General features: G+C 45.8%; 1 protein-coding gene across 1 annotated transcript; it reads left to right on the forward strand.

Annotated features, from left to right (window-relative positions):
- Positions 1-205: 205 nt before the first annotated feature.
- LOC143956724 (olfactory receptor 52Z1P-like) lies at positions 206-11,241 on the forward strand. Its single transcript, XM_077466915.1, has 2 exons — positions 206-248; positions 9,591-11,241. The coding sequence occupies exon 2, from the start codon at positions 9,856-9,858 to the stop codon at positions 10,819-10,821; it is 966 nt and encodes a 321-aa protein (XP_077323041.1). The 5' UTR covers positions 206-248; positions 9,591-9,855; the 3' UTR covers positions 10,822-11,241.
- The last annotated feature ends 1,482 nt before the right edge of the window (positions 11,242-12,723 follow it).

Consider the following 12,723-nt stretch of genomic DNA (forward strand, 5'->3'; position numbering starts at 1 on the left):
GCATCTATTTATAATAAAAAATGTATATGGTCAGCAAAGTGTTACCGGGGATCGGTCTGGTGAGGATTATCGGGAGGGGACCACAATTATTATTAGATACGTTTGAGGAGGACGTTCTCTCCCCGGTGAGTTCTTTCACCGTGAGACCGGCAGAATCTCCTTTATATAGAAGATGTTTTTCTTAGTTCTGAATTCACACCGAGGCCCCCGACCTCTCCTCTGCCTCGTCCCTCACACCGGCCCTCCTGGTAAGAGAGAACCTGGACCCCTCTATCAACCAATCAGAACTTTTCTGTCTGCTACATGCATATTAATAAATAGTATTTGGAGTTTAGGGTCCATTCACACATACACTAGATTACCAAAAGTATTGGGACGCCTGCCTTTACACACACAAGAACTTTTTTTTATTCAAATATTTGTGTTTTTTTTTTCAACATAAGAGGGAACAAAGTCGCATGGCAAAGTAAACATGCCGAGGCTTACCCTGAGTAGGGAGCAGACCTGATAGCAAATATTTATAAGTGGGGTTACAAACTGTGAGAGGCTGGTCCTTTACGGATGTATGGTCCTCTCTCCAAACCCGTAGGTCTCGTCCTCCTCGGCTCCGAGACCGGGGGGGGGAGGGAGAAGTAGGTGGAAGGAGGGTTCTGGTGCTCCCCTCACCCCCCTCAAAGGGAGATAAAGGCATCAGATGGCTCAAAGAGAGTGAGGCAATGATGATATTCCTATATTGGAGACTATGGATGGAGCTTTGGGGGAAATGGAACATATCGGCAGATAACACAACAATGTATCGTAGTCAGGGCCGGGACAAGGGGTGGGCAGGAGGGGCGTCTGCCCCTGGCGCAATGGTTTATTGCAGGGCTAGGGGGCACCCTGACCCTAACCCTAAGGCAAAGGGGGCGCAGTTTGGCATCTTTGCCCTGGGCGCTGGGTGACCTTGTCCCGGCACTGATCGTAGTAAAACAAGTCTGGGGAATGGAGTGAGAGAGAGGAAATTGGGGGGGAGGGTAATGATTGACCCCTATAAACCAACAGTCACAAGGAGGGAGGGGGAAGTACAAGGGTGACCTAGTATGAGCGTCATTGTGGTATGTGGGGGGGGGGCTCGTGGTGATAGATGCTGAGGAGCGAGGAAGGGATTGGATGTGACCCTCTATTCAGGGCGTTAGCTGGTTTGATCCATAGTGTGACTTTAGGGGGAGGAAAGTCCATCAGGTAGTTGGGGGGGCTCCGCTGGTTTCAGAAGGAGATGGCAGGCGACCTGGGTGGTCTGTAGCGGGTAACGTTGTGGCGATGAAGCGCGTCCATTGAAGTTGCAGTCGGGGGTGGCAGGCCGCATCTGGACAGACTTGCATCAAGCTCTTCTTTGTCCACCAGAGAAGTGAGGTCGATTTGGAGGTCCCGTAATGTAGGTGGGCTGGAGGTGGACCATTTCATAAGCATTGCGTGTCTGGCTGACATGAAGCACCTTGACAGCCAAGCTTTGTTGCCCTGAGGGGCCATTGGTTGGGTTTTCATGCAAGTCGAGGAGGCAGTTTCCAGGCGTCCGAAGAGCAGGGGGGGAAATGTCTTTTGTAGGGGGACATCCCGTAACGTTGGAGGCCAAATGTTCTACGTGTGTCCAGAAGGAGATGATGAGAGGACAGAGTCATAGTCTGTGCACCAGGGCTGCTCTTTCCAGTCCACACAAAGGGCATTGATGCTTGGGTGTATGTTGGGTTGAGCATAGGAAAGGGACAGGGGCGGACTGACCATTCGGATACTCGGGGCACTGCAAGAGGGCCCCGGGGCCACTAGGGGGCCCCATCAGGGTTGCCAGGGACAGTATGGAAAAATCTGTGTTTTTTTTTTTACATCTGTCTCTGAAATGTCCCTTACCGACATCCTTTTGGTCTAAAAATCCTGAGATTATAGCTGCCCCGCCTCTCCAGTACCTTCTCAGCCAATAGAAACATGTCTGTGTATACTGTGTGATTGTATACTGTGTGTACATGTATGTGTATACTGTGTGTACATGTATGTGTATACTGTGTGCTTGTATACTGTGTGTACATGTATGTGTATACTGTGTGTACATGTATGTGTATACTGTGTGTACATGTATGTGTATACTGTGTGATTGTATACTGTGTGTACATGTATGTGTATACTGTGTGTACATGTATGTGTATACTGTGTGATTGTATACTGTGTGTACATGTATGTGTATACTGTGTGATTGTATACTGTGTGTACATGTATGTGTATACTGTGTGATTGTATACTGTGTGTACATGTATGTGTATACTGTGTTTGTGTATACTGTGTGGCCCCATAATCTCTGATTGCCCGGGGGCCCCATGAGTTGTCAGTCCACCCCTGGAAAGGGATGTAGGCAGGATGCATTATTGTCAACTGTTGCTTGTGCCAGAATTTCATTGGTGATGAACGAACAGGTAGATTTGTATCTGAGTGTGACATTGTTTATAAACATTGATCAGACGGGAGATAGAGGGATACAAAGTAACATTGTTTATAAACATTGATCAGACGAGAGATACAAAGTAACATTGTTTATAAACATTGATCAGACAGTAGTGTAATATTTGGGGGTTATTTTAGCTTAAAGGTAGAGCTTACCAGTGAGCTGAGTCCACTCCAGATATGCCGTTTTCAGGGCTTATAGGCCCACTTTTATTAAAGAAAGAAAAGTCAGATAACAAAATAGTTGCCCACACAGGGGTTTCAGCTTTCCGCAGCAATAATGTACGTAGAACCAAAAATACCAAGCCACCTGGCTCTCTTTAGCAGCACTGCTGCTCAGACTTCTGCTGCAGCCCTCTTGGCTCTTTAACAGAGTTCCTGTACACCCAGTACCTCAGCACTCTTTAACAGCTTCTCTTTCAGTCCACAAGCTTGGACCCTCTGTCTACTCTGACAGACCGACCTGTGCAGACATGCACACTTCTTCTCCCTTACACGCCTGGACTCCTCGGGAGGGTGGAGCCCAGAACCATGGTGTTGTCTTTGTTTTAAGCCCAAGACCCACCTGTGCAATCATCCAGCCAGACTGCTGGCTGTTCCCAAAACCCAGTCCCAGGATTGGAGATTCCGAACTACCACATATCCCCCCCCTTTGTTTCGACCCAGAGGGCGGAACACCCAAGTTACTTTTGGCACCTCTGTGCCAGATACCATTTACAGAAGTACCCTCCTGTCCAACCTCGCTTCTCCTAACGGGGAACTCCACCCAAGGCCTCCTTTGGTGTCTCCCTCTAAGCCTTACTGTCACTCTGCTATGAGCTTTGATGCGACCTTCCCAACTTTTCTTCCGAGTGAATTTCCATAAACACTTCCTCTCCTGAAATCTTAATGGGTACCCGTTGGTCTTCCTACCAACCCTTCTGCCTCCACGCTTCAGGTTCCCAGGTTTCCCCAAAACTCTCTCAGCAGTACTGTTCTGAGACTGTAGGGGGCCTATTTTTATAGTGTTTAGAACGGAGACCCACCTCTTATTTCTGGTACCTGACTCAGCAGTCACTAATTGATTACCAGGTTTACCTGTACCTTTGGGCACCACATTATCATGTACCATTAACACATTATTTGGTTCATCATTGACAGACATATTCAAACCAACATTAGACCTCTCAATGTTGCACATGTCACCAATGCCTTTTTTTTCAAAATTTGCTAGGGCAGAGTCTGCAGAGGGCACACATACTGGAGGGCCGCCATCACCCACAGGAACCTCACAGGACGCCACCTCCCCTGGGTTCACCCACTCTGCAGGCAGCTGTCCTACCACTTGACCCGTTCTGATGCTACCTGTATTTTTATCCACCGGAACAGGCAAGCTCTCGTCTGATCCACATACAATTTTTACCATGCTCTTTGTCCATTCCCCTGTCCCGGGGACCTTATTATTAGGTTTGTCACCTAAACCAACCACTGGACTGGGGACCCCAGCCTCTTTAACCACCTTTGTTTGAGCCCTGGTCAGGATCTCTGCTGCTTTCAGGTCCACACATGGCCCTTCCACCTCATGTGGTTTTTCTACTGGTGCAGTATACACGCCCTTCACCAACTGACCAGCACCACACTGGACCATAGCAGCAGAAATGCTTCCCATCTGGCTGTTAGGAGGTGTAACCACAGACATTTTAGGCTTATTTTCAACTTCTCCAATATCTGTCTCAAATATTTCTTCTGGAGCTAATCTAGCAGCATACGTAGCGGCAACTTTTAACAAAAGTAGCAAATTTAGGAATAAACCATTCCTGTCCTGTATTGCTTTGCTCTGTACAGCCTGCCATACAGTGCTCCACCTAGTGGTACTCCGCAATACCAGACCATAAGACTGTGGAGGAGACACACTAGTATAGATTGGCTGTACATCCCAAAGTTCAAGCATCTCTTTTAATGCTTCGGTTATAAACCAGGCCCTTGACTCCAGACCTAAGTCCTTCCTGGGGATTTTCCTGACACTGGGGATACAGAGAGACTCACTTGCTGAGACTTGAAAAGTTGCGACGGTTAACGGAACCTTCTCGCAGCTGGAGGTAAACACAGCCTGGTGCTCCACCAGAGCGCTGCCAATTGCTGGACTCATACCCAACTTCTCAGGCTCAGCATCAGTGAACTGCTCTAGAACATTACCAGCGACGTCACGTTGACACTCCATGCCAACCTCAGTTTTGTGGGTCACGGACAATGTCTCTGCTGTGCCCTTATTTGGTTCATCCTGCTCACCAGGGTTAACCCCTGCAGCAGCCACCGCACCCTCAGGTACAGGCTGTTCTGCAGCCCCTCCTGTTGGCCCAACAGAAACCGTGTCCACCATATTTTTGTGCATAAAAGCCTTATCTATCAGGGAGATAAGATTTTTGCTCCAACTATCCCAATCTGTTGTATGTGCGCTCCCTTCTGCGGTACTCCTCAGCACCGATCCATCTGCCCAAGGAGACACATAAGAACAGACTGGCTTAGCTTCAGACTCATTACACCAGTCATTGTAAATCACGTCAGACTGTGGTAGCACAGGTTGCAATACACCATATTCACCACCTTGCTCTGCTTGCATTTCATAAGCCTCACACACCTTTGCATTTTTCACAGGTTGTGTTAATCCACCATTTACCTGCACATTTTTAGTACTAACAGCTTGCACTAACACATTACCATTACACAGTACAGTTCCATTCTGTCCCACCAGAGTGACATCGCAGTTGTCCAGGGCAACCTCTGACTCCAACACATGAAGTTCCCTGGAGATTCCTGTGGACAACTGTGCTGTCTTACCACCAGTTGCTACAGGCAACAGCCCATTTTTGATAACCCCAGGTTCTTTCAGAGCAAAAGTTTTCCCAACAGCATTAAACTTTTCATTAACAGTAACACTTATAGCATTTTTCGCATTTGTAGGCTGTCCTAGCCCATGGTCAACTTGAGCCTGATAGTCATTAGACACAAATCTTTTAGACATCAACACAGGTTCTATTTGGATTTTAACCCTTGCATTCCCACTATATAGGGAAAAGTCATTCTCAAGTGCACATTCAGTGGCCCCACTAACTGGAGTCACTCTCACATCATCATGGACAGTCTCGTAACCAGTCCTTTTAAACATGAAATCAGCAGTTCCAGCCATCATTTCATTAAAGACAGTCTTACCCACCGCAGTAGTTGGGGTCACCATCTTCATTTGAGTACGTCGTCTTATGCACCAGTCCTCTGCTGCACTTTTACTGGCCAACTCCTCCTGGGGGCCATGGGATGAAACTACAGCAGGCATCTCCCACCGTTTAGCACCCCCTGCAGGCACAACAGGAAACTTCTTGTTGCTAGGGGTGACTGCAAACATATTTTCACCGGAATCTGGGCCTACAGACAAAACTTTCTCAGCAACATTATCTCCAGCCGTATTCCACAACCTAGGGCAAGAAAACATGCCATGCCCCAGCTGGCCACATTCCAGGCATGGTACTGGACGATTTTTTCCCAAAGCGATTCTCTCCTGGTGATTCCCAGCAGGCCGGAATGCACAGGCCTCTTTGTGGGGACGCTGAACCAAACCTCTACTGCAGCTCCTTTCAGGCATAAATTTCACTCCGGTTGCCATGGGAGACCGCACTCTCCCAGCAGAACTTTGCTGGCTCTCTCCAACATGATAAATTGGCTCCTCCTTAAGCCACTTTCCACGATCCTTATTAGACATAGCCCATGGTACAGAGACAGCCCGATTGGCTTCTTTTGCGTTGCTATGGGCAACCACTCTCATCCTCAGCCTTTGATCAGCCTCTCTCCTTGCATATAGCATGGGCTTCTCTCTGCTGGATCCCGTCTCATGCTGTGACACATTCACATCTTTCACGTTAGCTGTTTTAACTGCATCAGCTTTGCCAGGGGCAACAACAGCCCTCTTCCAGTTATGGACATCCAGCGGCTTTCCCCTTGCACTGAGGGTTGGCTTCCTTTCCTCTGTAGCTTGGTCCAGGGCTGCTAAATGCCGCTTGCACCAATCCACTGCAGATTCAAATGCTGGTGGACTCTCCATAACAGCAGTCACCTGTGCACTCATTGCACCAGGGTTGCTAGGGACAACCCCAGCCCTTTTTCTCCTTGATAAACTCTGATCAGGTATGTATGGGGCTCGTTCAGGCGGTAACATCCCCTCCAACCACAGAGCTCTGTCTCTCATTTCAGCAAACCTGGCTTCTTTTAAGAGCTTTGACCGCCCCATACTTAGAGACTCCAGAGCAACTTTAAACAGTCCAGGAAAATGAAAGTGTCTCCTTTAAAGCAAGTTGCTTTTCTCTTCATGCAAGCTTTCCTCACCTGCACATTGCACACACTGATTGTGCTGTCTCATACACACAAACACAGTTCATAGCAAGGAAAAAAAAAAAAATTTGACTTTTCATTCACAGGTACACCACCTGCAACACGGAATGCCTTTTGCCTGGCTGCACTTTCACACACAGCCAATAGTTCCTGACTTGAACTTACTGTGGAGCAAGGACCCGGATTCCACCGTCTTCTGCCCGCATTCGAACACCACTTGTAATATTTGGGGGTTATTTTAGCTTAAAGGTAGAGCTTACCAGTGAGCTGAGTCCACTCCAGATATGCCGTTTTCAGGGCTTATAGGCCCACTTTTATTAAAGAAAGAAAAGTCAGATAACAAAATAGTTGCCCACACAGGGGTTTCAGCTTTCCGCAGCAATAATGTACGTAGAACCAAAAATACCAAGCCACCTGGCTCTCTTTAGCAGCACTGCTGCTCAGACTTCTGCTGCAGCCCTCTTGGCTCTTTAACAGAGTTCCCGTACACCCCGTACCTCAGCACTCTTTAACAGCTTCTCTTTCAGTCCACAAGCTTGGACCCTCTGTCTGCTCTGACAGACCGACCTGTGCAGACATGCACACTTCTTCTCCCTTACACGCCTGGACTCCTCGGGAGGGTGGAGCCCAGAACCATGGTGTTGTCTTTGTTTTAAGCCCAAGACCCACCTGTGCAATCATCCAGCCAGACTGCTGGCTGTTCCCAAAACCCGGTCCCAGGATTGGAGATTCCGAACTACCACAGTAGATAGAGATATACAAAGTAACTGTTTATAAACATTGATCAGACCAGAGATAGAGAGATACAAAGTAACTGTTTACAAACATTGATCAGACAGGACATAAAGAGATACAAAGATATACAAAGTAACATTGTTTATAAACATTGATCAGACAAGAGACAGAGAGATACAAAGTAACATTGTTTATATACATTGATAAAATAGGAGACCGCTGTACTGTTACTTTTTATTTGCAATGTGGGATTTGGTATTTTGACCTATAGTATTCTAGCTGCAGTATATTTTTTTATTTTATTCTATTTTATTTTGTTCAGCACTGATTGATTTTGTTTAAAACTTTGTTTATAAACATTGATCAGACTGCAGATAGAGAGATACAAAGTAGCATTGTTTATATAGATTAACCACATGCCCTCCAGAAGGTTTTCCCCCCTCCATGACTACACCATATTTTGTTATTCAGCACCGCGCTACTTTACCTGGTAATTGTGCTGTCATGTAATACTTTACCCAAAATATATTTATATAATTTTTTTCACAAAAATAGAGCTTTTTTTGGTGGAATTTGATCACCGCTGTTTTTTTTTTTTTTTTTTTTTTTTTTCGCTATATAAATAAAAAAAGAATGAAAATTTTGAAAAAACAAAACAAAACAATATTTTCTACTTTCTGTTATAAAACATATCCAATAAAATATATATATATATTTTTTTTTATAAATTTAGGGCAATATGTATTCTGCTCCATGTCTTTTGTAAAAAAAAATAAAAAAAATAAAAATAAATCCCAATAAGTGTATATTAATATTAATAATATACTAATTGGTTTGTGTGAAGGTTATGGTGCCTGCAAAGTATGGGATGTACTGAAGACCAATCTCATTTCTTGGGGCCCTAAAATGCCAAGACAGTACAAATATATAAAAAAAAATGATCGTTTTTTTATTCAATTATTTTTAAACATTTTTACTATTTTTTTTTCTTCTTTTTACCATTTTTTTTAAACTTTTTTTTTACATCCTGTCATCAGAATGGTTAATTGTCACCATGGTGACACTGTACTACTCTGGGAAGGTGGGGGTGGGGTGTAATTGGGGATTTTTTTATTTTTTTTTTTACACTTTTATTGCTCTTACAATGATGGCCTGAGGACCTTCCTTCTCCTGATCTCCCCTGGTCAGCAAGACCCAGAGCCCCGGCTCCACCCACTTTATAAAGGGACCCTCAGGAACCCGCCAGAGAATGGAGGAGCCACCCTAAAAAGGGACCCTCATTGGCCTACATTACGGTCTGATAAAGATGTTAATGGGGGGGATCCCACAGAACAAAAAATGAGTGGCGTTCTCCCGAAAAATACAAAGCCAGATAGTAATGCTTTCTGAGGGTCTGGTATGGATGTCATGGGGGGACCCCATGCTAGAAAAAGCCCCCCCCCCCCCAAAAAAAAGCACATAGGCGTGAGGTTTCCCCAAATTATACGCAGACTCTTGGAGTCTGATATGCAATTAAAGGGGAAACCCAATGCAAAAAAAAACTAGAAAAAAAGTTTGGAGTCCCTCGAAAAATCCACAACAGACCCCCATCGGAGCATGAAGGCCAGGAACGGGCGGGGTGAAGTGTGCATCCACCCCCTGATCCTAAATCATGCCTGGCCAACAAAGAGGGGTGCACCTTGTCAAGGAGGATCCCCCTAGGAAAGGACAAAGGCCACTTCATCACAACCCTGGCCTGGTGGTTTTGAGGATCTGTGGGCTGGGGGGGGGGGGTGCGGGGGGACGCAGGGCGCTATGACTAGTGGTGGGTGGCGAATGCACCTGGGTTCAGCTTCAGGTTGGGTTTGGCGAATATTACTTGAAGCTCACAGTATGCAGTGAAATCGGAGGAAGCCATTTTTCAGTCCAGGAGAGGAGCCCGATACACCTGTGCAAGACTGAAGGGAAGGCCGGAGTGGGGATGTAAAATATGCTCAGAGGTTCTAACCCTTCCCCACTCAACTGTTTTTTTTTGCCTCTGTTGATAGGCCTCCTATCACCTTCTACCTTGGCAGGAAATGGAGGAATATCTACCAACAGAAGACTACCACAAAATATAAGGAGAGGAACTGGTGATGTTTCAAACCCTTCTACACTCCAAACAAATACATAATAAATAATACATAAGTAATCAAATAATAAATAAATATTTGGTATTATTTCTCTTAAATAACGAAATTTTGTGAAATTATTTCAACTTTTGATGCTTTTCTCACTCAAGCAGATCGGCAACTTACAAAATAAAATTGAAAAATGTTAAATTCCACCGATTTCCACCCTGATTATTTCCTCCTGATGGGAATTCCTGGCCTGGAGGACTCGCATCTCCTGATCTCCATCCCCTTCTCCATCATGTATGTTCTGTCACTCCTGGGAAACTCCGCCTTGGTCTTGGTCATCTCGGCCAATGAGAGTCTCCACCAGCCCATGTATATCTTCCTGATGATGTTGGCAATCAGCGACGTCCTCTTGAGCTCCACCACCGTACCCAAGACCCTCAGCATCTTCTGGTTTGGTAACCATCAGATCTCTTTCATTGGGTGCCTCACCGAAGTGTTCTTCATCCATTTCTTTTTTTGTACTGAATCCGCCATTTTGCTCTCCATGGCCTATGACCGTTACTGCGCCATCTGTCACCCTTTATCTTACACTACCACTCTCACCAGCTCCTTCATACAGAAGACGGCCATGGTGGCTCTTCTCAGAAGCATCTTCGTAATTACGCCATTTGCTTTTCTTCTCAACAGATTACCATTCCAGCGAAGCAACGTCATAGGGCACACCTACTGTGAACACATGTCCGTGGCTAGGTTGGCGACTTCGAATATAATGGTGAATGTGGTGTATGGGCTGGTCATAGCCACCTGTTCCACCGGGGTGGACTTGGTCCTCATTATAATTTCCTATGCTGCTATTATCTCAGCAGTTCTGAGACTCTCATCCTCCGAGGCTCGTTTCAAAGCCTTCAATACATGCGTGTGCCACACCTGTGTCATCGTTCTCTTCTACATACCGGCATTTTTTAGCTTCATAGCTCACAGAGTTGGCCACAGACACATCTCTCAGCAGTTCCACCTCATCTTCGCCAACCTCTATGTCCTTGTCCCACCGATGATGAACCCGATCATCTATGGCGTAAAAACCAGAGAGATTCGCCAGAGGGCCTCGGCAATGCTTTGTAGAGGGACACCCAATGTCTTTGGGGGGAAATGTTTTTAGGTTTTTATAGGCCCAATGCTTTATTGTGTTTGTATTTGTATGTTTTATGCTTTCAGTGAGAGGTAAGAAATGGAAAAAGTGACCACTTCTCAATCATGAACAATTGATCAAGATTTTATACCCTTCAGGAGAGTTTATTTTCGTGAGGCTTTGATGGGACTCATCTGAGGAGACACATGGTCTATTTTTGAAGGTTCTTGATGCAGTCCCTGTTGGGGCGTACCAATGACAGGCTGGGCTGACATGAAATGAGCAGAAGGACAAAGTGATGTTCTGCCTTGAAGAGGATCCATTAAGGAGACATCAGAGGTCTATTAGACCCCTAATGTGGAAGCTGCACTCTGAGTACAGTCTATGGTTGGCTTCTTCCCTGACCATTCTGAACCCGGAGGTGCTCAGAAGTGCTTCCAGGTTCATAAAATGCAGAGGAGATCAGGAAACAGATATGTAATGATCTCCCAATGTTCTCCCAATGATCTCCCAATGATCTCCCAATGTTCTCCCAATGTTCTCCCAATGATCTCCCAATGATCTCCCAATGATCTCCCAATGTTCTCCCAATGATCTCCCAATGTTCTCCCAATGTTCTCCCAATGATCTCCCAATGTTCTCCCAATGTTCTCCCAATGATCTCCCAATGTTCTCCCAATGATCTCCCAATGTTCTCCCAATGATCTCCCAATGATCTCCCAATGTTCTCCCAATGATCTCCCAATGTTCTCCCAATGATCTCCCATTGATCTCCCAATGATCTCCCAATGTTCTCCCAATGATCTTCCAATGATCTCCCAATGTTCTCCCAATGATCTCCCAATGATCTCCCAATGTTCTCCCAATGTTCTCCCAATGATCTCCCAATGATCTCCCAATGTTCTCCCAATGATCTCCCAATGTTCTCCCAATGTTCTCCCAATGATCTCCCAATGATCTCCCAATGTTCTCCCAATGATCTCCCAATGTTCTCCCAATGATCTCCCAATGTTCTCCCAATGTTCTCCCAATGATCTCCCAATGATCTCCCAATGTTCTCCCAATGATCTCCCAATGATCTCCCAATGATCTCCCAATGTTCTCCCAATGTTCTCCCAATGTTCTCCCAATGATCTCCCAATGTTCTCCCAATTATCTCCCAATGATCTCCCAATGATCTCCCAATGATCTCCCAATGTTCTCCCAATGTTCTCCCAATGATCTCCCAATGATCTCCCAATGTTCTCCCAATGATCTCCCAATGATCTCCCAATGATCTCCCAATGATCTCCCAATGTTCTCCCAATGTTCTCCCAATGATCTCCCAATGATCTCCCAATGTTCTCCCAATGTTCTCCCAATGATCTCCCAATGTTCTCCCAATGATCTCCCAATGATCTCCCAATGTTCTCCCAATGATCTCCCAATGTTCTCCCAATGATCTCCCAATGTTCTCCCAATGATCTCCCAATGGTCTCCCAATGATCTCCCAATGTTCTCCCAATGATCTCCCAATGATCTCCCAATGTTCTCCCAATGATCTCCCAATGATCTCCCAATGTTCTCCCAATGTTCTCCCAATGATCTCCCAATGATCTCCCAATGTTCTCCCAATGATCTCCCAATGATCTCCCAATGATCTCCCAATGATCTCCCAATGTTCTCCCAATGTTCTCCCAATGATCTCCCAATGATCTCCCAATGTTCTCCCAATGTTCTCCCAATGATCTCCCAATGTTCTCCCAATGATCTCCCAATGATCTCCCAATGTTCTCCCAATGATCTCCCAATGTTCTCCCAATGATCTCCCAATGTTCTCCCAATGATCTCCCAATGGTCTCCCAATGATCTCCCAATGTTCTCCCAATGATCTCCCAATGATCTCCCAATGTTCTCCCAATGATCTCCCAATGATCTCCCAATGTTCTCCCA

This window comes from Lithobates pipiens, unplaced genomic scaffold, assembly GCF_037356315.1.
Source record: "Lithobates pipiens isolate NorthernLeopardFrog02 unplaced genomic scaffold, aLitPip1_a1.2 Scaffold_41, whole genome shotgun sequence".
NCBI lineage: Eukaryota > Metazoa > Chordata > Amphibia > Anura > Ranidae > Lithobates > Lithobates pipiens.

Bases quoted from the DNA above. Each gene is read 5' to 3' on its own strand.
- LOC143956724 (XM_077466915.1), top strand. From the start codon at position 9,856: ATGTTAAATTCCACCGATTTCCACCCTGATTATTTCCTCCTGATGGGA.